General features: G+C 35.6%; 2 protein-coding genes across 8 annotated transcripts; both read left to right on the top strand.

The window, feature by feature from the left end:
* The first annotated feature begins 8,707 nt into the window (after positions 1-8,707).
* On the top strand, positions 8,708-12,981 carry LOC110894628. The gene is made up of 9 exons (XM_022141847.2): positions 8,708-8,864; positions 8,950-9,382; positions 10,353-10,452; positions 10,698-10,754; positions 11,159-11,276; positions 11,670-11,752; positions 11,912-11,973; positions 12,412-12,493; positions 12,655-12,981. The coding sequence occupies exons 2-9, from the start codon at positions 9,075-9,077 to the stop codon at positions 12,712-12,714; spliced, it is 870 nt and encodes a 289-aa protein (XP_021997539.1). The 5' UTR covers positions 8,708-8,864; positions 8,950-9,074; the 3' UTR covers positions 12,715-12,981.
* An 11,773-nt stretch (positions 12,982-24,754) lies between these two features.
* Positions 24,755-27,027, top strand: LOC110904373. Of its 7 annotated transcripts, none has more exons than XR_002572495.2 (6): positions 24,755-25,056; positions 25,147-25,178; positions 25,293-25,395; positions 25,802-26,020; positions 26,104-26,191; positions 26,520-27,027. XR_002572495.2 is itself a non-coding variant. In XM_022150228.2 (3 exons), the coding sequence occupies exons 1-3, from the start codon at positions 25,831-25,833 to the stop codon at positions 26,550-26,552; spliced, it is 315 nt and encodes a 104-aa protein (XP_022005920.1). In that variant the 5' UTR covers positions 25,402-25,830; the 3' UTR covers positions 26,553-27,027. The 7 variants fall into 7 exon arrangements, 1 of the variants encoding a protein (XP_022005920.1); XR_002572497.2 differs by having other exon boundaries at positions 24,762-25,056; positions 25,802-25,903; XR_004874761.1 differs by having other exon boundaries at positions 25,802-26,024; positions 26,104-27,027.
* The last annotated feature ends 233 nt before the right edge of the window (positions 27,028-27,260 follow it).

The raw sequence follows: 27,260 nt of genomic DNA, 5'->3' as shown, positions 1-27,260 counted from the left end.
TCGCAACCTGCGACAGGGTACTAAGACACGTGGCACCGTTGCACCCCTGCCTCTCCCGCGACGCACCTGGATAGCCAGGTGAGGCTATAAAAGGGGCAGGGTTGGGATGAGTTCAGTGCACCTGTTTTCGATAAATCTTTCCCTCGTTCTGTCGTTCTAATACCCGAACCCCTGAAACTCGAAACTCTGCTCCGTAGAAAGTGTACTACACCCTGATCACTAGTACGATACCTTGTTCGATTGATCACGAAACTAATCAATGGATGTCAAAGTGCTACCTGAATAAGGCTATAATTTGTTAACTACGTTGAGGTTTTGATCTAGTGATTATCGTTGAAGTTTGAATTGGGTTTTTTTTACACTAATACGTGTTGCATTGTATGTTTAACTAAGAATCTAGGCTTAATACCAGGAGGCTACAAAATCAAAACCCTAATTCTGCCAAGTGAGACATTCTCTTTTTCTTCACATTATTGTGATGCTTAAATGATTTCAAAACCCTAAATGTTTTCTAGTTATTACTTATAACTACAGGAGATTAAGTCTTTGTATTCTTAAAGAGTAAACTGCCATTTTGGTCCCTGTGGTTTAGGTATTTTTGTCATTTTAGTCCAAATCTCAAACGTTTTACATCTGGGTCCCTGTGGTTTGCATTTTGTTGCCATTTTAGTCCAAAATCCAAAACCCTCCTTTTTGACTGTTGAAAGCTGCCTATTTTGTCCTTTAGTGCAGGGGCATTTTGGTCATTTTTTAAATTTCATTTTTTAGCAATAAAACCCAGATTAAAATAATCAGCTCTCTCTCTCTCTCTCTCTCTTCTCTCTCTCTATAGCACCACCACCACCGCCCCCTCCTCCCTCTCTCTCTCTTCTATCTCTCTCTACGCACCCTACCCCCTGATTTACCACTGTTGATTCCGGTTGATCATGTTCACCGCTGACTACCCATCTCTGGTCATTATCCATAGCATCTTCCCCAACTATTAACGCTCCAATGTTGGATATTTCATCATCTCATTGTTTGCATTACTGTTAGTCTAATTTACCACCGTCAATTCCTGTTGATCACATGCATCATTGACCACTCCTCTCTGTTCATCATCCTAGCATCTTCCCCAACTAATGAAATATCATCACTCTGATTTATCAACATATGGAATCAACAATCAATAAGAAAAACTTCAAAATTTTGCGAATAATCAAACAAATCATAATCAATTAGCAACAAAACACTCATTAATTCACAGTCAATTGTAAAACTGAACACGCAAATCAACATATCGATTACGTAAATCAACACATCGATTACTCAATCAAAGAAATCAAATCAATTAGCAACAAAACTTGAAACCCCTGATATTCTTAATACCCTCACCAAGTTACTGCAACTGAGTCAAATCCACCACCACCTTCAACTTAAACCCATTACTAAGAGTTAGCTCGCCACCATCTCCACCATTAAGATCCACCACCGCCATCGTCTCCAACATCCGCCGCCGTAGGCCGTCACTACCAAGATCCAGTCGCCGGAATTCCTCATCTCTCTCTCACTAACTCCCTCTCTCCTTAACCCTCTCTCTCTCGAAGGCGGCAGCAGCACCGCCATCTCCGGTAAGCGACTGTATCTCTCCTCTGTCACACCCCAACCGATGGCGGAAACATCGGGATGAGACGAACAAATTGCTCAAAACAACATAACACTATTTATGACAATATTGATTAAATCAAATTTCATAAATGACTAAAATGTCATACATTGTTCAACATGGTCAAAACATAAATCTAATTTCAAACATAGTTTATTTTCTAGGTGAGTTTCTAGTCCACCCTAACTTGCTTCTTCGTCATCTTGTCTATCAACCTGCAACATGTATTAAAATAAAATCAACAAAAAGTTGGCGAGTATACAAGTTTGATACATAGCATAGTAGAATAAAACAAGTTTTGAAGTTGCTCAATATCCAACATGAAGACGATGACACTGGCTACCACTTTTCCACATTGTTCAAGTTGCTTTCAAATATCGTTCAAGTTGCATATAATGAAGTTGCACTCAAAGAGTGTTGAAGTTGCATTCAAATAAAGTTGCATCCAAATGAAGTTGCACTCAAAGAGTGTTGAAGTTGCATTCAAATAAAGTTGCATTCAAATGAAGTTGCACTCAAAGAGTGTTGAATTTGCATTCAAATATCGTTCAAGTTGCATAGAATATGGGGTTACAAGCATCAAATCGTTTCATGTTTAAATGTGGATAGAGTGTGATAAAACAAGACTCAAGTGTTGTGTAATTTGAATATGGAATACATGTTGCACCCAAATGTGTTTAAAACGAAAATGGGATCGAGTATACTCACCTTAGATTGCGTTGCGTTTCTTTGTAAGAAATAAGAGTAGGTGTTTGTCCAAGAGAATTGTAAACAAGCGCAAGAGATTTACCCTATTTGTTTGGGAATTCGTTAATTAATGATGGTAAAATGATTAATATGATAATGGTAATTTAGTAGGAATTAATAATATCGTTTAGAATAATGTTACTTGTGATAACAATGATAATGACAACAATAATAATAAAGTCAAAATATAATAATAAGAATGGTAATAATATTAATAACTGAATTTCTTGATAATAGTAATAACAAAATTTATTATATTGAAAATAGTATAATAACAATGATTGATATGATAATAATAGTAATACTAATATTTCTAATAATGATAATGATAATATTTTTAGTAATGATAATAATAATATTAATATTATCATAATAATAATAATAAAGATTCTGATTAATGATATTAATTCTGAAAATAATAATAACAATAATATTATTTCAGAATATTAATAAGAATAAAATATTAATAATTATTTCTGATAATAATAAAATAGGTTAATAATAATAAATCTGATTATTATTAACAATATTATTAAAAACACCGAACTTATATTTAATAGTAATAATAATATTACTGATTTTAATGTATATATAACCTGTTTTCTTTTTATATAATAATAACTTTATATATAACAATATTAATAATAAATAAAACAATAATAATAATAATAATAATAACAATAATAATAATAATAATAATAACTGAATTTATTCATTAATGATAAGTAATAATATAATATTAATAACTGAATAAATATAACTGAATTTATTTAAACACTAGGTTAGAACCCCGTGTGTTACACGGGTTGAATAAATGCAGTTTTATATACCAAATAATAAAAAAATATATCTTTAAAAATCTTGTTTATTACATGGGTTGAATAAATGCAATTTTATATACCAAATAATAAAACAATATAAATTTAAAAATCTCATTTATTAGATTGGTTGAATAAATGTAATTTTATATATTAAATAATAAAAAAAGTTATATCTTTAAGAATCGTGTGTATTGTACGGGTTGAGTAAATTTAATTTTATATATTAAATAATAAAAAAGTTACATTTTTAAGAACCTCGTCGAGCTGAGGAGCGAGACTAAGTTCGACCGTTAGGGATACTAAAGCGGGAGGCTGTGTTATACGAGTTGAACACATGTAATATTATATACCAAACAACAAAAAGTTATATCTTTATAAATCCTATGTATTATATGTATTGAATAAATCTAATTTTATATACTACATGATAAAAAAATTATATTTTTTTAAAACCCCGAGTATTACACGAGTTGCATAAATGTAATTTTGTATAGTAAAAAATAAAAAATGTTATATCTTTAAAAAAACCTCGTTTATTACACGGGTTGAATGAATCTAATAAAAATTTATATCTTAAAAAAACTAACGGATTTACTCGATATACGATGAACGGGGTGATTGCGGTGATTGTTCTTATAAATGTCACTAAACATAGTGATTACCGTATTTGAGTTGAGAATTAAACACGAAAATATAAGTATAGAACCAATAAACACATTTTAAACATTTTTGAAATAGGTTATACCCTTAACTATTTTAGTTTAATAAAATAAGTAAATCATTTAAATAAACTGAGTTAGGGCTAAAGAGTTTTCTGTAATTATTGAAGACAAATGACACACTTTGCAATAAGTGACATACATAAAAGACGACTTTTGTAATTTACTATATTTTAAAATATTATATATATTATCTACTATATGAATTGTTTAAATTTATATTAAATTTAATTGTATAATTATCTTTTAATTGATATTCATTATCTATAAAAATAGATGGCTTCAATGAATGACATGTGTCCAAAACTTGGTTTCTTTTATTATAGTAGATAGATTATAACTGGATTTTAGAGTTAATTGCTCGGATGGTCCCTGTGGTTTCAAGTTTTTTCACGTTTAGTCCCCACCTTTTGAAAATAGCAGGTATGCTCCCTATGGTTTGTCATTTTGTTACTCGGATAGTCCCTGAGTAGATGTCAGTTAGTTTGAAAATAGCAGGTATGCTCCCTATGGTTTGTCATTTTGTTACTCGGATAGTCCCCAGAGTAAATGTTGGGGGACTATCCGAGTAACAAAATGACAAACCATAGGGAGCATACATGCTATTTTCAAAAGGTGGGGACTAAACGTGAAAAAACATGAAACCACAGGGACCATCCGAGCAATTAACTCTGGATTTTATAAAATTAATAGTTAAGTTCATTTATTTAATAATAAACTAAATAATAATAACTGATTAATAATTAGTAATATTATTAATAAACAATAACAGTCAATAATGAACTTTAACTGCAAAACGGAAAGTTGGCCGGGAAACTGAATCGGAGAGGTTACCGGTGGGAACGGGGGTGGCAGTCGTCTTCTCCGGCGGTTGGCAGGGAGTTCCGGTGGAGGCTTCGCCTCTGGTGAATGCCGAGAGAGAGAGAGAAGTTGCAGGTGTGTGAGGGGTGGAGGTTTTCCGGTGAGGGTGAGATGGGTGTGTGCGGTTCTCGGAGGTTGGGAGGATCCGGTATTTATAGGCTGTTTTGAGTCGGGCAATTAAGGAAACGAGTCGATTGATTGAGTGTATAAGGGGAATGTCGAGATAATTGACAGGAGGATTGAGGTGATTGCTCCGGTCATTTAGCGAGGAAGAAGAAGAAACGAGTTGACCTCGTTTTCTGTTTGGCGGTCATTTTTTTTTATAAAAAGAAAGTCCATCGAAAACGCGGATATAATTTATTATGTTTCCAGTTATAACCAGCGATGATGGTAGCCCATCTGGTTAGTGTGTGTGTTTGCGAGATGGAGGTCGCGAGTTCGAGAAGTGTAAGGGGCGGATCATACAAGAGATCCCCCCTTTTTGAACCGGTTGACAGCATTTTACACTTTTGGTCCTTGAAGTTTAAGCAGATGGCTAACCAGGTTAACAGGGGTTACTAACTCGGTTAAATAATCCTTTATTAAGAAACTAACCTAGTTAAATATCTAACTTAATTATTTTTGAATTACATAAGGATTTAGTTAACTAGGTTAGGTTTAAACTAACCTTATTAACCAAAAACCAATCTTTATAATTATAAAATTTATTACAATATTAATTAAAAATATTAATTTTTATTTAATTAAAATATTAATTTATTTAATTAATATTAATAAATGTCATGATTATTTGTTTTAACCCAAATTTTGGGTAATTTACCGAATTAACGTATGAGTTCCCGATTTTTATCCGGTTTAGGGTAATCTCTTGGCAACGCTTGATTCAAGGACTGAGATTAGGATATCTTTCATTTGTTTTTACGTGCTTGACATAGTTTAACATGCTTTCAAGTGTTTTAACGTAACATAGAATTTAAACAAGTATATGATCAAAACAATGCATTTTTTTATTATGATTTCAAGTCTCGGATTACAATTTTGAAACGAATAGAATGCAACGAGAGTACAATTGTCTAAATTGGTAAAGGTACAATACATCATGCTATAAATAGAAAGATCAAAAAATGCGAGGCGTTACATCCTCCATCCTCCATCCTTCTTTCTTTTCAGATCTGTAAAGATCGACGTTATTTCCGGCAGGTTATAGCAACGAGATGTTGATGATGACTGATGATGATGGACGATGATTATGATTATGAGGGTGTGGCTCGGGTTTGGGTTTGGCGAAGGTGGTGACGGCGGCTGTTTGACGTGGTTGGGTGGCCATTGGTGGTGGTGGTAGTGGCGATGATGAAGATGATGACGTCGGTGATGAGGGTTTGTGGTTTGGGAAGGATTATGAAGATAATGATGATGGGTTTGTGATTTTGCAAGATGATGAAGATGATGTCTTTATGATGATGACGACGGATGATGAATTAAGGAGATATGTTTTAATAAATTTAAAAAATGACCAAAATGCCCCTGCACTAAAGGACAAAATAGGCAGCTTTCAACAGTAAAAAAGGGGGTTTTTGGATTTTGGACTAAAATGGCAACAAAATGCAAACCACAGGGACCCAGATGTAAAAAGTTTGAGATTTGGACTAAAATGGCAAAAGTGGCCAAACCACAGGGACCAAAATGGCAGTTTACTCATTCTTAAATTACTGCTGGTATGTGAGGTTTTATATACACACCTGACAAGCGTTGCTATTGGACATTTAAGCAACAACTGGAAATGGGTAAAATATGACCACACTCACCTAAATGGGCGTGTGACAAATACGGATTTGAGTAACTGAAAGTTATAAACAAATGTAAAGTGTTTTGTAAAACTAGGGTTTATCCCTATAAAGTGGCTATGTCACCAGAATAAAGAAAAGGAAATGTGTTTTGTAAAACTAGGGTTTATCCATACAAAAACCTTTTGATATAATGTGGGTTTTATCCCAACTGCTTAATATATAAAACTTCGGTGTCTTATAACTCTGGTATTTTTCCTAACTACGATCATGATGAAATTTTACGCTGCAAATTTAATAAACACCGGTACCACCGCTGTATCTGCTTATGGCTCCTGCACAGGGTAGGGGCGAGGTTTGTGACAATATGTGATTTTGAATACTCATTACATGATTTCATTATAGTATTATGTAAAACAATCTAAATGATTACATAATTATGTACTAACAATACTGTAATATAAAAAGCAAAACATATAATACATAATATTTCACGGAATGTGGAATATTTCAGGTCTAATAACGTATTAAATATAAATGTAATACAAAACATTAACCAATCAACCTATAATAACCATGTAATGTCGTATATTATAGATTTAATCACGTAATAAAACAAAAAAATAAGTTCTCATTATTGAATGTGTAATCACGTAATAAACATAATTGTAATAACATTAATTATAACAAATCATATTGAATGTGTAATCAAAACATTAACCAATCAACCTATAATAACCATGTAATATCGTATATTATAGATTTAATCACGTATAAAAACAAAAAAATAAGTTCTCATTATTGAATGTGTAATCACGTAATAAACATAATTGTAATAACATTAATTATAACAAATCATATTGAATGTGTAATCACGTCATGAGTTATAACGAATGTGTAATCACGTATCCTGTAAAAGAATTTAAAAATTAAGAAAACTATAATAATAGTCTACTCAAATTAAAGAGAATGAAATGTTCGTTAATACGATTTTTTTAATCTTATCATATAGAAAGATTATACTCGTTTAAAAATCGTGAAGGAAGTGAGTTTATAAGTTAAAAATATTGAATCTTCGTATAATATCTTTTATCTTTGAAAATTTCCTAGACTTCATACGAATTATATCTCCTATCTAATAATCATTCCTGGTATATATACACACAATTACGCATGTTTGGTGGGATTTTCTTTCAATAAGGGCAGGCGGGGTGGAGCCGTGATGAACATATATCACGCGTGGAAAAATGGAACACACCACCGCCACTTGATTTTTTCACGGAAAAATTTGATAACGTGTGGAATATATCATGCGTGGAGAATGGAAGATTGTGAGGGAATGTGAGGGTTTATTGTTGGGTGTTGTGAGTGATGAACATTTTCACTAAAAAAGGTTATAAGTGATGGAATAATGATTCATAACATGGTGAAACTTGATTGGATGTTATAAGTGATAAAATTTGTATCACCCCTACCCCCTAAATAATTGGGGAGGCCATGCCTCCATCACTCCTACTCATTAATGATTTCAACAAGGGAAATAGTTTTTTTGTTTATATAAGGGCCTTACCCTCTCCTACATTTTTTAATGGAAAATTTGGTTTACTGACAGACTACTGGTGGAGGTGGTGATTATGCCATATAACAACCACGTCAGCAAAATAGCAAAGTTTTTCTGTCACATAAGTTACCACGTCAACAAAAAAACTACAGGTTAGACCTAGTTAGAAAAGGCTTTTAAAGGAAAAATGTTTGCAAGTTCAGATTATTAGTGAGAATTTCTTAAGTAATGATTATTAAAATTAAATACCTCTTTTATTTTTCTAAACAACCATGTTTAAACCATGTCAATTTATCTTTACGCTTTTTAAATTTCAAAACAAAAAATATCCAGACACCTTAAGTTACCACAAATAATATATTCATGAATTAACAAACACACGAGTTAACACTAACACGACCTTTAAAGTAAATGTATTCACGTGTTCTAACCAAAAAAAATCCCCATAAATATCATGATTCACCTTTTTGACATGTTGGCAAGTTGCACACAACATTTTAACTTTGTATACAAAAGAATCTTGTAAATTTTAAATGGGTTGGTGGAATGGTGACAAGAACGGTGCCCACTTTTTGCTAAATCTCATCATCTCCAAGACCTACATTTACAGAAAAAGCTGAACACAAAAGTAATCAATATATTTAGAGAGAGAAACTTGAATGAAGGCGCCAACAGAAAACAACCAATAACAACTGGATTCAACCCACCAATCATTTTCTTACACATGTTTGCTTCCTAATATCCCTATATATTCTCTCTGTTTCCATTATCCACTTGATTGTCTAATTTTCCCCAATATTTTTCAAACTAGGGTTTTGAAATTCTATCTGGTTTGTTGCTCAAATGGTGAATAAGTTCAAATTCTGTATGTAATCATTCGTTTGCACATAAGGATTGAGGTTAAATGGTTGATTGTTGCTGTATTGATTTGCAATAATGGATACTGGTTTTCACCATCAACAGTCTACTGGTATGAATCAACAAGCTATAACGTTTCAATCTAGCCCTAGAAATGAGCAGTCTGAGATGATTATGATTGGGGATTTGCATAGGGTGAAAAGAACAGGTAGCGTGAGTTTTTCAGGGAGTTCTGGTGGTTCATCATCATATACAGGAATTGGGAATTCTTGTGAGTCTCATGTTGTTGAGTCGGTACCGGTGGTACCGGAGACGAAGCATCGTGCAGGTTTGGATGGTGATTGGAGTGTTGCAGAACAGTATAAGTTGGAGCAAGCACTTGTTAAGTAAGTATTTTGATCTGATTTTATATTTGTTTAGTTGGTTTTTTTAATCACTATTGTAATGTTCTTTGTGTTCCTTAATTTTTAAGGCCATGTGTATAGTGGTTAACACCCCACCCTTGGGCGTTTTGCGCCATGCGGCAGTCCAGTCAGCAATGGGAAATTATGGGGCGTTTTCTAAAGTGGGTGTAGTGGGGATGTGGGGATTGTGGGGCATTATGTTTGTAATAAAATTAAATTTAAAAAAACATTAAAAAATCTTATTGGACAAAACAAATGAAGCTGAATGTGATTGGTCAATTGATTCCCCTATTTGGCGTGATTTAAAACACGTTGAGGGGCTTTTTTTTGAAAAAAAAAACGCTGAATCATGCCCAGGGGGTGGGGGAATGGCGTTTTCAGGCGTGTTTGGGGGCTTTTTTTTGAAAAAAACACGCCCGCTACGGACGGTCTAAGTTATAAATAATATTATTATTATTGATTTATATGTCCTTGTCGTACGAGCTGGTCCAAGAGTTGGCGGACTCATGTTTGGGCCATCTAGCATAACATAGGTTAGAGTAGAGTTATGGGCCCATAAATAGTGGATGGAAAATTTTTAACGGGCCGGATCATGTGGCAAACGGCCATAGACGATTTGGGTTAGCCGTTAGACCTGAATTTGATCATTTAGGGTTCTGATTTCGTCAGTGAAGATTTTCGCTCAATTTTAGTCATTTCTAAATCTTTATTTTTTATTAGCGAAAACCACTTATATCGCTGATTTTCTTAATTTATGCTTTTACTTTAATGTCAGTATTATATTGACGGTTTTTAGTTTTGAAAATTTGGCAAACAAATTTAGATTTCTCTACAAAAGGGGCCATGATGTAATGTTTTAGGCATTTAATACTACACTGCTTTTCTTTGAGAATGTTCTTTGTTACTTTATGCTTCCGCTCTGCATCACCCTGACCGTGTCCAATACATGTAGATACGCTGATGAATCCGGTATGATAAAATATGTCAAGATTGCTTCCACATTGCGTAATAAAACCGTTCGTGATGTTGCAATCAGGTGTAGGTGGATGGCGGTGAGCTTCTCACTCTTTTGTTTTAGATGTTTTGATTTCTTTTTGTTGACCCGAACACTATAAACAGCCAAACAGGACATACTAGAAATTTTGTTATTTGCATACATTTATGCCCCCTTCAATTGGGTTTATTTATTTATTATTTAAAAAACAAGCATGTATTTTTGTAGTGATTTTGAGTATCGAGTTATGAACATTATAAAGTTACTCGTTTGAGTGTTTTACTAATATGAGAAATTTGGCAGACAAAACGAAGGAAACACGAGGAACGGAGTTTGTGGAAGAGGTCAAAAGATACGAAGGTAGACTATCAAAGTATATTTGAAATACCTTAACTTGAAGTTTTTTTTATATTATTTGAATTAATTGGAAGTAGTAACTAGTAAAACGTAAAAATGTGAATATATGGAAACTCTTGTTTTGTCGTGCTTGAATTAGAATAATGTTGTAACTAGAAACGCGCGTATAAATGGTTGTTGTACATTAGCATTTTATAGGATAATAAAGGGCTTTGATATGGTCAGGTACTCGGCCCCAATTACATGAGATGATTTTTGCAGGATCTCAAGATAGTAATTAAGAACTTGCTTGTAAGAACTGATGTCTAATACTCTGTTTACATTGTGATTAAACGCGCTCTGTCTCTCCATTTGCAAAATGTATTACTTGTGCGACACTTATCATCCAACGTGTCATATTAATTCAGGATAAATGGGTGGAATCATCCTCGATGCCAAACGTATCGTCGGTTTCAACACTTAATGTGGCTCCACTTTCGTTTTCAATGAATCATCGAGTCAGGGGTGATGGCGTACATTTAGAGGGTCAGTGTTCATTCCTGTTAGTGATAATAAAAGAAAGAGTAAAATGTCATTTTCGTCCTTTAGGTTTGGCCAGTTTTGCGACTTTCGTCCAAATGTTTGTTTTTCCGCATCTGGATCCAAAAGGTTTAAACCTTGCCTTATGACAGTCGCAAAACTTTTGGATCCAGATGCGGAAAAACAAACCTTTGGACGAAAGTCGCAAAACTGGCCAAACCTCAGGGACGGAAATGACATTTTACACTAAACGGAAACTAGGATCTTTTTCATATGACAGTATTCAGTAAATAGTTGTACTTGTGAAATTCATCTTGCTAATACGTACATTTGTCAAATTTTATGATGATTGTATGCTCTTTTTATAACACATTGGCTTTTATTTATTCATTGAAGCAGCATTACAGAGCTCAATGCGGCATCTGTTGGAACAGAACAACCGAGTTCTTGGTCAGATCTCAACTAATATACACACACTAAAGGTAAAGTAATTGTTCCAGTTCAACTAATATATCTCTTGTATATGTGTGCTTGATTTTTTTTTTCGATAAAAATGATGACAACATAGATTGCAGTTTTGAATTTTGTATGGTTGAGTAGTCTTTTACTAGAAGCTGATGCTTTACAACATCAATCAACAGCTGCAGGACAATTTCGATCTTTTTAGGCAGACCAAGAACAATATTACTGCCATCTTAAACGAGTATGTCAGATATTTATATTCATAGAACTTGTTATTTTTTCTGTACTCTGGGGTTGAGTAATGGGTCAAAACAAGTTTGGGTCAAATGGGTAATTTTTAGTAGTTGAGATGGGTCAGGTTGACCCGATACACTTCTTTCCAAGTTTTTAAAATTTATTTCTAGAAAACTAGGGTCTTAAATATGATTAGAAAAAATTTTATGGAAATTCTGAATAAAGGAAGTTAGAAAGTGGTATTTATTAAAATACACTTTGAATTACTTCCGACCCGTTTGACCCATTTCCTTTTCGAACAATTTTTTAAAAAAAAATTACTCATTCAATCTGTTAATAGATAAAACTAAACTCAAATTAATCGACCCATTAATAGGTATATGGATTGAAATTATATTGATATAATTTCTGCTAATGGATAAGAATTCCACTTCAATTCTTGCAGCATGAGATGCATGCCTGGGCCACCGGTGCCCGTTTCACTAAACGAGGACCTTGCTAATGCCATTCTCTCCATTAAAACTCAGGTCATTCTCTTTTCGAGTTTATGTATTTGCATCTATAGTGAAAAAGGAGGTTTCAATACCGAAAGTAAAATCGGTCCATTTACCTTTAACAATTCTTGGTTTTTCGGGAATAATAATAATACATGAAATACTGATTTTGTTTTATGTTTGATTCTCGACAGACAATGATGTTCTCCTCATCAGGCGGGATGAATATGAAACAAGAACCAGGGTATTGGTGATTGTTGGTTCCTTCGGTTTACAGTTTTCTCCTAGTACAGAATTAAACTGGCGGGAAAGTCAATGGTCAACAACTTGACTTTACTCATCACGGAAAATTGTTTATAAGGACTATTGGGGTTTTTTTTTTCCTTCTATGAAACTGTATTGATTGCCTATTTGGAACCAAACCCATAATAAGCAAGCTTGTAGAACTTCAGTTTTGATAAGCTGTGAATTTTTAGCTATGAAACTGTATTGAGTGCCTAATTTAGATGTCTTTATCAAATGAAACTATCTGTATTCAATGAATAATCATTATATGCTTAAATAAAAATTTCTTTTTTTTTTTCACGTCGAACACTTCTAAAATATTCCAATAGCTGCACCTTGCAGGATTTAAACCTTTCACCTCTTGGATAGAGGGGACACGCCTTATCACCGCTCCCTTAGGGGCACATAGTGTCTTTCATCTTTTTAAGTTTTAAGTGTTGGTATAAACCCAATTTCCATCTCAGCCTTGTAATTTACATTAAAGTGAATTAAAAGAAGGGTTATAACTGATAGCAATCTAATAAAGAGTTTTTATTAAAGAATTCGATTTTGGAAGTAATTTAATAAAAGCTTTTACTTTTTAACTACAATAACAAATATATTTTCAAATACATAAAAGATAGGTAAATGACCATAAGAGATGTTTTTAAATATATTGATTTGATATAAAAAATATAAAATTAAAATAAAAGAATAAACAATGGTAATAAAAAATTCAAATGTCTTTTTTAATAAAATACCTTTCTAAGGAAAACAAAAATGTTAACATCAACAATAATATGGGTTGAGGGTTTGGGTCCAATTAACAAAAATCATTAGAGTTAAGGTGTTGCTCCCGTTGAGATCAAATGTTCAAGCTACGCTAAAAGCGGATTTGGTGTAATTTAAGCATTTGAAAAAAAAAACCCACATCAACAATAATATGATACATCGAATTTATGTTGCTAAAGATGGAGGGTTTTTTCATTTCTTTTTATTTTTTCTAAAAGAGTATAGTGGAAGGCTTATTTATCATAATGAAGTTGACAGGAAAAATAATTTTTCAAGAATAGTGTTTTTAGGAAACATGTTTCTTTGTCACTCCTAATCTCATTGTATACAAAAACTTTGTATTCAAATAAAGGTTCTTTAAAGTATGTTAAGTAAATAGGTTCTAAAAAACTAAGAATTTGTTTTTTGTTGGATCATAATATTTTACAAAAGGTTTTTTAGTTTTTTCTTATTTATTTTAGAAACGTTTTCTTAACTGTTTTAAATAGAAAACTTTTTTAGTTTTCCATAAAATCGATCATCTATTAGGGGACTAGGGGTGGAATCACTAGTGATGGATTCCATCACTACCACTATCCAATCAACTAATGCCATGTCATCAATCCAATTTCCATCACTAGTGATAGAAATGTAGGAGGGGTGGAATCACTAGTGATGGGGATTCCAATATACAAGTATTAATGCACAATGTACAAGTCATACCCTATAAAACTCAAAAAGTTCAACGCGTTATGGCCAGCACGCGTCAAAATGAACACGCGTTATCGAGTAGGCGGCGGCGGTGTGCCGTGGTTGTATAACGCGTTATGGCAAGGCCATAACGCACCGCCCCGGGTCACCTTATGCTGTTGCAAATTTAAGGATTTAAGAAGTGAAGTAGCTAACATTTTTTTTATTGTAGATATCTAAACTGTCGGTAAGGATAGTGTAAAAAGGGTCTAAAGTGTGAGAAGTGTATTATAACACTATATATAATACTATATAACACCATATAAACACCGTATAACAATATGTAACACCATATAATACCATATAACACTATGTAACACTATATAACATTATATAACAAATATAACACTATATATCTATCATAGACATGTTGTCAGACAACCTATAGTGTTATATTTGTTATATAATGATATATAGTGTTACATAGTGTTATATGGTGTTACATATTGTTATACGGTGTTTATATGATGTTATATAGTATTATATATAGTGTTATAATACACTTTGAGCACTTTTTACAGTATCCTCTACCTGTAAACTGTATCATTTATGAAAATTCATTTACCTAAAGCCCTTATTGTGAGAAACATACAGTAAAACCGGACTGCCCTAAATGTTTTTATAAGTTAAAATATAATTCTACTCATATACTTCTATTAGTTTTAATCTAATACTAACTCACATCACTATTTCTAAACATTATCTCTACTAATTAAATTAAATCAAACTAGATAATTCTAAACATTCAAATAATTAATTTAAACTAATTAAAATAAACTTGCCACTTTAACCCTTCAACTTTCTATGAAACTTGTTTTAGGATTGCATTCCAATAGATGTTTTGAACATTTATGAAAGTAGAAGATTAAGTACAAAACTAGCTCTATTGCAGCCATGGTTGCAAAAGTCGCTAGGCGCTCCCTAGTCGGTCGACCGGGGAGTTGAGAGTACTCGGTGTACGTGGAGAGTACTCGGGGAGTACTCGGACATGTTAAATTATAAGGAAATTATTTTTTGGAGATTAAATATATGTCAAAAAACACAAATTTACTAATATTTATAACAAAATACGTGAAAATGATATTCATTCTTTAATATGTTAGGCATAGAAATTATGTTATATTATTATTTAAGTCAAACTAGGCCCGAGTTGACCTACTAGATCCAATTCTGGCCGAGGTTGACCGCGTTTGACCGACTCCGAGTAATTAGGCGGAGTCAAAGAAAGTCGCCTCGGCAGCCTACCTTGTAGCGACTACTCGGGGAGTACTCGGCCTTGGAAACCGGACCTTATATGATAAAACAATTCAAGCATTAATCTTAATCTTTATAGACCTAGCATGGTAGGATTAAAAATTGAAATTTTTATGTATATAAGTATTTTGAAGAATTTGTACAGCGAATATGCTAATAACATTCCATGAACAATCAGTCAAATCAATTAACTTTGAATGCTTAATTCATGACAGTTGGAGGATTTGTTTCACTGCCAATCAAGATCACTACCAAAGTTTTAAAATACCTTTAGCATATTACTCAGAACCTCAGGAGATAACCTGATTTCCTAGAATATGTTGATATGTTAAACAGTGCTGGCATTACTGAAGCAAATGGAAGAAGCGATGGCTAGTGAAGCTTTAAATAGGCATGAAGAAACATCAACAAGTCATATGATGCAAAATGATTTCCTAGAATATGATGATATGTTAAACAGTGACGGGCAGATTTTTATGAGGCTTTATAATGTTTTGGATGTACATACAAAAAGAAGATTGGATAAGATGATAGTTATATGTGAACGACTCTACAATAACAGATATAACTCAAATGTTGAAGAAGAAATAGCTGTGGTGGGTTTTGACGATGAAATAGAAACGCTACTTGATCAACTTATGGGAACTTCTACAAAGCAGTTCCAGATTATCTCAATTACAGGAACGGCTGGGCTTGGAAAGACCACTTTGGCTAGAGCGCTATACAGCCATGAATAAGTTGAGTACATGTTTGACTTTCGAGTGTGGACTGTGTTTCTTAGTCATATCAAAAGAAGGATTTGTTACTTATTAAGCTCTTTTATTGGTGATCTTACAGATGAATTTTACGAAATGAGCGAGCAACAGTTGGGGGAAAAGTTATACAGAAAACTAAAGTGTCGTAAATATTTAGTGGTCTTTGATGATATCTGGGATTGTAGGGTATGGAACGATCTCAAAATGTATTTTTCCAGATGACAAAACCGGAAGACGTGTTCTATTTACTAGCCGTGACATTGACGTGAGTTTACATGTAGGGTCAGCAAGAACTGCTCATGCTTTGCGCCTTCGTAATGAAGTTGAAAGTTGGGCGATATTTGAGAAGAAGGTGTTTAGAATGGGAATATGCCCCAATGGATTGGGGAAATATGGAAGGACGATAAATGAAAAATGGAAAGGTTTGTGCAAGATATGGTAAAAGACTTGATTGATATTATTGATATGTTTGATTACAATATATAGAGATCACAAGAAACCCTAGAAACATAATCGAGCCCGTGGGCTTACACTAATAAACCCTAGTCTAAGAATGCAGTCCAATAGTTTGCCTCTTGCAATCGTTAAGCAGCTGGTCCAGTGAAAAATAATCTTTCGAGTTAATTACATAGTTAGTCCCTGTGGTTTACACAAAATAACAATCTAAGGTACTAATAGTTTAAAATCACTTCTTAGGGTACTAACTTTCCATTTTTAACATGTGGGGGTATTAACGTTAATTCCCTGTTAACTATTAATACCTTAGATTAATTAGTTTGTATAAACCACAGGGACTAACTATGTAATTAATACCCTCACCACATGTTAAAAACATGGAAAGTTAGTACCCCAGGATGTGATTTTAAACTATTAGTACCTTACATTGTTACTTTGTGTAAACCACAGGGACTAACTATGTAATTAACTCTAATCTTTCCGTCACCTGGTGGGAGAAAATTTCTACAAGTCTACATTCATCCATGGTTAGTGATCCAAGACAATACATAGACTCCTTGGATTTAAGCTACAAAGTTTAGATATGGATCCATGGCTGCTCGGCTTCTTGGAAACATCAAGATAACTCAATTTGTGTTGTATGTTGACAGCTTTATGCAGTACCTGGATTGTTGGATGCCATTAATGTCTTGATTTGAAAACTAGACAATGTAGACCATGTGCAAGTAAGTTCAGTTCCATCACATTATCTTCACAGACTTTGGTTTGCAATGGTTTTACCGAGTTCATATATTACTTAAAAGCTTATTTTTAATTTTATTAACAACAGATTAAATCCATGCAGGTTTCAATTCTCATGGCAGGTTGCATCTTCTAACAGCTCAGCTTCCAACTTAGGCGTGGTTTATGGTCATAATGTTGGATTTTGGTGCAGTTCTTGGAATAGATAGATAAAGACACCAAATCTTGGTATTGGGAAGACGATGACAGTTTGTGATGTGTGTCAAAGTACAGGAGTCGGCGCCCAACATAGATCATCACTACTTGGCAATTGGATTTTGTTTGTAACATACATCTAAGTAGAAGCAACATAGTAATTCATAGATGTATAAGATCAACGCATCATTGAAAAATAACTGAGTTGCCGGAGAAGGTTGCGATTCGTGAGACCCCGTTGGAGCTGCAGATAGCACTTGACTAGCTCTATGTACGTTATGAAGCAAAGCAAGAAATCAAAGAAATAGGTAAGATGTTATTATACATGACATCTTATTATGTTAAATGTTATTGTTGTTGGTTGTAAATTTTGATTGAAACTATTCTATAATCAATGGTTTGCGTTAATCAACTGTAGGCGTTACTATTTACGTTGCCGCCTTATTTGTTTAGAACTGTGTTCCGTTTGTTATCCCGCCGCAACGTGCGCTGAAAACCACTAGTTAATACTATAAGGGAACCCATTTTGACAATTTTTTTACTTATTTTTTTTAAATAAAAAAGTAAGAGTAAGTTGGTTATTTTACAAAAGGGACCCATTTCCACAATTTAATAATTTCTCTTTTTTAAATAAAAAATAAGAGTAAATTCTACACTAACAGGATGAATAGTGTGACTTTGTGATGTAGCGCGTGATATGGAAACGAAGATTAAACACGTTGATTCAAAGAATACCCGTGTAGTTCTTCCCCAACCCCCAAGATTCCACCCAAAAGACACGGGATTTGAAGTGAAAAAATAAGTTATGTCAAAATTCAAGTCCGATCATTCATATTACTAGAGGGACATATAAATAGAAACCAAAATTCGAAATGGGCCTTAGAAAGACAACAAGACAACGGGCCAAACACAAGCCCAAAAACAAAATGCCCAAAATACTTCAAAAAAAACATAAAAATGTAAATAACTAATAGAAATAAGCATTTTTTGGCCCGGACGATGACCCAAACCGTCGTAGGCGTTTGCAGCAAGATGGAGCTCGTTCTCACGTTCGTTTCGCCTGGTCGCACGCCCAAAACGGACCCCCGTAGCCCAAGTTAGAGCCATTTTAGTGAAGCCCCTTTTGTTACGCGGTCTTGGGCCTCCAAATATAAAATAGCCCATTCCTCCACACTTGGGCCCGCATCATTCCCCCCTGGATAGACAAAATTCGCCCTCGAATTACCAACAGGTTCATCATCAGAAGAATCTCCATAATAAGGCAACAGATGCTTCACGTTAAACACATCAGAACAACGAAGGTGACTAGGCAGCTTTAGACGATATGCATTCGGATTGATCTTCTCCACGATTTCAACTGGGCCAATCTTTTTCGCTGATAACTTGTTGTATTCCCCAACTGTAAAACGATCTTTAGTCAAAACAGCCCAAACAAAATCACCTTCCTCGAACTCAACATGCCTACGCTTCTGATCAGCAGCTTGCTTATACTTCAGATTAGCTCGAGTCAAATGATCATACACAGCATTATGAACTTCATATAAACCCTCCACAAAATCCTGAACTTTCTTTGGAACAGATCCAGAAACAGGAAGAGACATAAAATCAAGTGGTCCCCGAGGCTGAGATGAATAAACTATCTGAAATGGGCTATATCCAGTGCTCTGATTAACAGCATGATTATGAGCAAACTTAGCTTGGCACAATTTTTGATCCCATGCCTTCACATGATCACCAACCAAACACCTCAGCAAATTCCCAAGTGACCGATTAACAACTTCAGTTTGCCCATCAGTTTGTGGGTGATAAGCACTACTGAAGTTGAGTTGAGTATTCACCATCTTCCACAAGCTACGCCAAAAATGACTCAGAAATCGGGTATCCCGATCAGACACAATAGAAGAAGGTAGCCCATGTAAACGGTACACATCACGAAAAAAGAGTTGGGCTACATTAACAGCATCAGTCGTCTTCTTGCAAGGAATAAAATGGACCATCTTAGAAAACCGATCCACCACAACAAAGATGGAATCATTACCTCTCTGAGTACGAGGTAACCCCAACACGAAATCCATACTAATATCAACCCATGGCTGTGAGGGGATTGGCAAAGGCATATAGAGACCCGCATTGGTAGCCGTGCCCTTGGAAACCTGACAAATACGGCACCTCTTCACATAACGATCCACCTCTTTCCTCATAGTAGGCCAATAATAAGAAGCTTGAACCAGTTGTAAAGTACAATCACGACCAACATGCCCTTCACCATGTAACTCCTTAATAATATGTAAGCGAAGACTAGAATCGGGAATACATAGCTGATTCCCCTTGAACAGAAAACCATCATGCAAAAGAAAGTCTGACTTTTGCCCAGTTTCCACATCCTGCAAAATAACTGAGAAATAAGGGTCAATGGCTAACTGCTCACGAATGACCTCCAAACCTGGCACATCAACCCTCATAGATACAAGAAAATTACTCCTCCTGCTTAAGGCATCAGCAACCCTATTTGAAACACCAGTCTTGTGTTTGACCACAAAAGTAAACTTCTCAAGAAAGGCCAACCATCGCCCATGCTTGTAAGATACCTTGTCTTGAGTACGAATATGCCTTAGGGAATCATGATAAGTGAATAAAACAAACTCCTTTTGAAACAAGTAATGACGCCAATGCTTTACAGCTTGGACCACTGCATAAAACTCTAGGTCATAAGTACTGTACCTCAACTTAGGCCCAGTTAACTTCTCACTAAAATAAGCAACAGGTCGACCACCTTGACTAAGAACCCCACCAATTCCAACCCTTGAGGCATCAGTATGAAGTTCAAAAACTTGAGAAAAATCAGGCAATAACAGAATTGGTGCTGTGGTGAGCTTCTCTTTCACAACTTGAAAAGCCAACTCTGCCTCATCTGTCCATACAAACGTCTTCCCCTTCATACAATCTGTCACTGGGGCCATAATAGAACTGAAGTGTGGAATAAACCGTCTATAAAAAGAAGCAAGCCCATGGAAACTACGAACTTCAGTAATGGTAGTCGGAGTTGGCCAATTTTGAACAGCCGCCACTTTGGATTCATCAACCTGTATCCCATCACCAGAAATAACATACCCCAAGAATAACACTTTAGGGGTCATGAACACACACTTCTTGGTGGCTGCATAAAAACGGTCCCTGCGAAGTAAGGCCAAAACCTGCCTCACATGCACAACATGGTCGCTGAAAGAAGCACTATAAATGAGAATGTCATCAAAATACACAACCACGAACTTCCCAATAAAAGGTCTAAGCAACTGATTCATCACACGCATAAAAGTACTAGGTGCGTTTGATAAACCAAATGGCATCACCAACCACTCATACAACCCTTCACGAGTCTTGAAGACAGTCTTCCACTCGTCACCCGGTCTAAGACGAATCCGGTAATAACCACTCTTCAAACCTAACTTCGTAAAAATAGTAGTACCACTAATTTGATCAAGCAAATCATCAAGTCGAAGAATAGGAAACCTGTACCTCACAGTAATCTTGTTGATTGCTCGATTGTCAAAACACATACGCCAAGTGCCATCTTTTTTTGGAGTCAATAAAGCCGGAACAACACAAGGGCTCATACTTTCACGAACGTGGCCCTTAGAAATCAACTCCTCAACCTGTCTTCGCAACTCTTCATGCTCAGCAGGGCTCATCCTGTAATGTGGTCTATTGGGTAACTATGACCCAGGCTCCAAATCAATATGATGTTGGATGTCACGCAAAGGTGGTAATCCATCAGGCAATTTTTTTCCCAATACTATCATTCATTCTACCCTTACATACTTGTTTTGCCTCATAAAAGACTTAACGGGACCGTGAATCGGGCTTTCGGAAGGTACCGTTAGTTAAAATTAGGAAAAACAAAAATTTCATCGGACTGGTTTGCGCAAGCCGTCGGTGACGGCCTTGCCTCCCGTCGGCGACGGGCTCCAGAATATGGCGTCGGCCACTTTTGCCCGTCGGCAGGCAATTAGGGCGTCGGCAACATGGGGGGGGGGGCGTCGGCGAAGGCCAGAGGCCCGTCGGCGACGGCCTCCCGTTTGCTGATTTTGCTGCAGACTTGATTTAGTTGTTCCGACCATTTCCCGGGTCCGTTTTCAGCCACACGGGTCTAGGGACTTCTCATTTTACCCGCCTTATTACTTCTTAGCATGCATAACTTTAAAACTTATACCGTAACACACTGTACGCACTTATATTAAACAAAAAAAACTTAAATTTTTACCTCATTGGCGATCTTGGAGCGAGCACACTTCCGAATGAGCCGTCAGTTTGAGTTCAAGCATCACTCAATAGGAAAAACATCAGAAAATTCCTCAAGAAACGGAACCATAGCATCAGGAATTTCGACTTCCTCGGGCACTGCCTTCCCTATCAAAATATAAACATTGTCTGTGTCCTCCAACTCATCTTGAAACTGACTAATGGTCAACAAAGTACCCGACTGTTTTGTGGCTAACTGCTTAGGCTTGTTAGGAACAAGGGTTATCTTCACACCACCAAACAGAAAGCTATAAGTATTGGACCGCCCATTGTGCTCAATATTACGCTCATACTCCCAAGGTCTACCCAACAACAAGTGACACGCGTCCATAGGGACCACATCACACACAACATCATCTTTATAAGTGGACCCGATAGAAATAGAAACAAGGGCTCTTTTAGATACCGTTACTTCACCTCCCTTTTGAAGTCATTGAAGCTTATAAGGTTTGGGGTGACTCTCCGTCTTCAAAGCCAACTTCTGGACCGCCTCTTCAGATATCAGGTTATCACAACTCCCTGAATCAATAACAAACGTGCAAACCTTTCCCAGAATGGTACATGTTGAGTGGAAGATGTTATGCCTAAGCCAGTCATCCCTATCTGCCTTTGGCGTATAATAAGAGCGTCTAACCACCAAGTTCACTCCAATATCACCGGTCACAACCTCTTCTTCGTACTCAGTTTCTTCATCGTACACTGGGTTATTTTCATATTCTTCATACTGATCATCCTCAGACTCAGCAAACAAGTGTCTTTTACCAGCCTTCTTGCACTCAGCTTGACGATGGCCCGTCTCACCACAATTGAAACATCTCGGACCACTACTACTAGCCCCCTTAGAAGTAGACCCGGTATTGTTAACCCCTGGCCTTTGCTGACTAGGCCCGCCACGAAGTGCCCCACTGCCCGACCCAACGTTTCCCCCAGCAGGGGTAAATGAACCGCCCACCCGACGGTTTTGCTTCTCAAAGGCCAACGCCCGTTGATGTGCCTCTGGAATGGTTAACGGGTCAAAAAGATTCACGGACTCCATGATTTGAACCCTTAGACCCCCAATATACCGAGAAACAAGTTGCTCCTCCGGTTCTTGAATATCATTCCTCGCAATCAATTGATAAAACTCCATTGTATAATCATCAACAGATTTAGCCCCTTGTTTTAAATTCTGTAGACGTTGGTACATCAACCTTTGAAAATTATGAGGCAAAAAGTTGGACCGCAAGCACTTCTTCATCTTGGTCCACATCACAATCCTTGACTTTCTGAGCCTGTTTCGTGTTAACTTCAATTGTTGCCACCACGCAGAGGCCCTACCACGTAACCTGGTAGCGATCAAGGCCACCCGTTTATTTTCAGGCACCTCCTTGTACTCAAACACCTCCTACACGGTAGCCAACCAATCGACGAACCCCTCCGGATTCAAACTAGACCCATCAAATTCTGGAATATCAACTCTTATCCCAGAATCCCAACGCCTGTTACCCCCTCCACGTTCAGCCCTTGGTCACCCTTCCTGTTCGTCTTCGGAAGCCGAACCATCACCAAATGGGTTACTAAAATCAGAACCATACCCGTCATTGGGTCCCTGCCTCCTACGATTGATCAAGTCGGCCATCCGATCAGTCAACTGATTGACCACTTTATCCAACCGTTCATCCACTCTCGCCATAAGTCGCTGCTCCAACTCTCGTTCATACACTTCATCGAGAGGCCTGTTGTTGTTTCTCCTCGGAGGCATTTTGAGCCAGCAATTCGGCTCTGATACCAACTGATGTAGCGCGTGATACGGAAACGAAGATCAAACACGTTGATTCAAAGAATACCCGTATAGTTCTTCCCCAACCCCCAAGATTCCACCCAAAAGGCACGGAATTTGAAGTGAAAAAATAAGTTATGTCAAAATTCAAGTCTGATCATTCATATTACTAGAGGCACTACGCCAAATATGACCTATGGTCACACTTTTTCAAAAATCGTCATGCCACACTTTAAAATAAATGTGTGGCTAAAGGTCATTAATGACTTTCAAAACCTTCTAGCCTACTTTTAGCCACACTTTTTATTTAGTCATGTGACTATTTTATAATAATTCAAAACTTTTAGCCACACTTTAAGAAAAAAATGTGGCATTTACTAGCCACACTTGAAAAATGTGACCAAATGTGATCAACTGCCATGGTATTTGCTTGATTTTGTATTCATGTGACAAAAACACACACAGTTCCGAAACCTTTAGCTACACTTTCACCTTAAAATGTGACATTTTCTAGCCACGATCGAAACGTGTGGCCAAATGTGACCAACAGTCTTGGTATTTTTTTAATGATATGGCTAAAAGCTAATACATATGACAACTTATATTATGGTCACAGTTAAAGTTTTGATGTGTGGCTAAAAAGTAATCAATGGTCATGGCAAAACAAATAACCTGTGACTATTAATGGTCTATGGTCACAATCTAATTGCTCTATGTGACCATTGTATAACATTTAGTCACACTTTAAGAAAAAAAAATGGAATATTTATCAGCCACACTCAAAAAGTGTGGTCAACTGTGACCAACTGTCATTGTATTTGTTTAATGATGTGACTAAAAACTAATACACATGGCCACATATATTATTTTGTGTGACCAACGAGTAGTGTTTATTAGTCACTTAGTGAACGAAACAAAAATAGTGACTATATGTAATTTATGATAATAGTTAAAGTTATTATGTGTGGCTAAAACTAATTAACGGTCACGGTGAAACATTCTACGTGTGATATAAGAAATTAATAGTCACACTTAATATTTTTATATGTGGCTAAAAGGCTCCAATGGTCCTCAGTGGCTTCTCTTTGTTGATCTTCGTTCTTCCACTGCCTTCTGTATCCTAATTTCTTTATGACATCAACATAGGGTTCAAGCTTTCCTAAAGCACGCAAACAGATCTAGGGCGTGATTTGGTTTGGCGATATCTCCGCAACCTCTGGCGGTGCCTACAGTTGTGGATAGCACATGTTTAAATTAGAAGCTAAATCAAGTTATCTAGGGTTTCTTTCTTCTTCTCTGTACTTGTAACCACCGCAAAAGGTTCTAATATCTGATCAAAACCGGCCGAACAAGTAAGTTGTTACACAAATACAATCTTATTTTACAATATCAACAGTTCTCATGATCTACTCTGCTTCCTGCATCTATTCGCCGACTTGAAGGGGTTTTTGAAGCAACCAAAAGTCTTCATCTGGTTAGAAACGAACCCTAGACCTTTAGGGTTATGTAATTGTGCTATATTTTGTTTGATTGTTGGTTGAATGTGTTTATTTTTATATGAATTGTGGATTTGTGTTATGTTTATTAGTTCGAAGAAGGGCGGCAAAGGAAAAAAAGTATGGAAAGGGGGAAATAGTTCTGGAAGAGTATTAGTATTGGTATTGGATTTAACCTGAGGGAGGCTATTAAAGGTATTGTTATAATATAGTTTTTACAATATCAGTTGTTTGTTTTTATTTGCCATTTTGTTATGCTGTTGAGTTGTTGAATTGGTTGAATGAATTTAAGATGTGTGTAAGATGAATATGAAAAATAAGAGATGAATTTGAATAAAATGGATTGTTACTATGAAATGTGGATTGATTATTTGTGAAAACCAGAATACATATTGGATGAGGAGAAGGTATATATTGTATCTGTTGTATATTTGTTGGTTTAATGATTGATTTTTAGACTTATTTGTTCTTATTGAGTTAGTTGTTGCTGGTATTGGATTTTGGAAATGCATATGCCACTCACTATTGATGTTACTACATCATTTTGAGGTTTTTAAAGTGCTAACATCATGTCATCTTCCTCGTCTGTCTGTGAACAAAGATGAGGAAAGAGTGTCAAAGTAGAACTAGATGGAAAGCGGGTCCCGCCGCCTAAAACGTTTGAAGACTATGCAAATCTTTATCTTCAACAATAAACATATAGGTTGGTGTATGAAACCTCTCACGCCTCCAACTTTATCGGCAATATGGGCTCAAGAGTCAAGATTAGTGTCTTGCTGGGTTGAGCTACAAAATAAAATTGGGCTTACATATGTGATCTGTGGGTAAACTGAAAATAAATTACTTACTTACTTACTTACTTACTTACTTACTTACTCTGTTTATGTTTGTTTGTGAGTTTAGGGAGCTGAATTTGAAGCCAAAATCAGGAAGCTTGTTGAACTCAGGTTCAGCAGAGATGCAGTTTTACAAGCTCGGAAGCTTTTTGATGGTAATGTAGAACAAGCAGCTAGATATCTTCTGTTACGTCAGTAAAAGTGCATGAATCTACTATTTTTGTTTTGGTTGTTGCTTGTGATGCATTTTGGATTTGTTTGCCATTGGTCGTTTATACCTAAATTATGCAATACATGAAGTAGCTACCGCTGAAACTTAGGATAGGATAGTTTATACCGTTTATTTGTTATTGGCCTTTTATCTTTGAATCTATATCTACCTGACTTCATTTTTGTGGAGTTCTTTGATTTTCATGATCCTTGCCACCATTGGCCCAACTAGTTTATTATGGGTCCTTTTGATTCTTTTGGTTTATCCTGCAGGTTGATCCAAAATTTGATTTGGATATTAATTAAGATGATGCGGAAGACGAGTGTTCCAACTATAGACGGGCCAAGCATATATATGTTGATAAGTATGTGTTCTAGCCCTTTATCTCAGTTTACTAGGATGAACATCTGTTAGATGTGCAAATTACCATAACATGGGGTCTACAAGTAACATGAATAAAACACTTGGGAAGATTATACAACATCAGAACTGGTCACCAGTTAGAAGTTTACTCCCCACCACAACAGCGGTAATGTGGCCACGAACCCATGGATGCAAATTTGCAGCCGCTTTTAGGTCTAAAACAGTGAGTATATGGACTTGAAGAAAACAGTTTGGAAATAGTTTCTAGTTTGTGTAAAGTCATTTTTCTGTGTAACATTTGTAGATAGGTTTTGATTAGAAGTTAATGTTTTTAGTTAGTATTAGTATCTAAATTGAAAACTTATGTATGGATTTTGGGTTATTATTGTTAATAGCATTTGGTTTTTAGTTTTCTCATGTTTATTGTAGTTTTATTTGATAAAAAATTAAAAATAAAATGGGTAATTACATGAACCACAAAAAACACGTGTGACCAAAGGTTAGACAACAGTCACACGTAGAATTACAAAATTTCGTGTGGCTATAAAATAACCATTCGCCACACCATAGTCACTTTGTTTCTTATTTGTGTGACAGAATGATATCAAGCATCATGAGAAAAGAAAATTATGTGTGACCAAAGGTTAGAC

The sequence above is a fragment of the Helianthus annuus genome, chromosome 12, assembly GCF_002127325.2.
Source record: "Helianthus annuus cultivar XRQ/B chromosome 12, HanXRQr2.0-SUNRISE, whole genome shotgun sequence".
NCBI classification, from domain to species: Eukaryota; Viridiplantae; Streptophyta; class Magnoliopsida; order Asterales; family Asteraceae; genus Helianthus; species Helianthus annuus.
Note: the sequence above shows the minus strand (reverse complement) of the source record. Positions and strands in the feature narration are given on the sequence as shown.

Coding starts and splice junctions, on each gene's coding strand:
- LOC110904373 (XM_022150228.2), top strand. CDS start 25,831: ATGGAAAGCGGGTCCCGCCGCCTAAAACGTTTGAAGACTATGCAAATC. Junction 26,025..26,103: donor CTTACATATGTGATCTGTGG/GTAAACTGAAAA, acceptor TTGTGAGTTTAG/GGAGCTGAATTTGAAGCCAA. Junction 26,192..26,519: donor AGCTCGGAAGCTTTTTGATG/GTAATGTAGAAC, acceptor TTTATCCTGCAG/GTTGATCCAAAATTTGATTT.
- LOC110894628 (XM_022141847.2), top strand. CDS start 9,075: ATGGATACTGGTTTTCACCATCAACAGTCTACTGGTATGAATCAACAA. Junction 11,753..11,911: donor CTAATATACACACACTAAAG/GTAAAGTAATTG, acceptor ATCAATCAACAG/CTGCAGGACAATTTCGATCT. Junction 11,974..12,411: donor ATTACTGCCATCTTAAACGA/GTATGTCAGATA, acceptor CAATTCTTGCAG/CATGAGATGCATGCCTGGGC.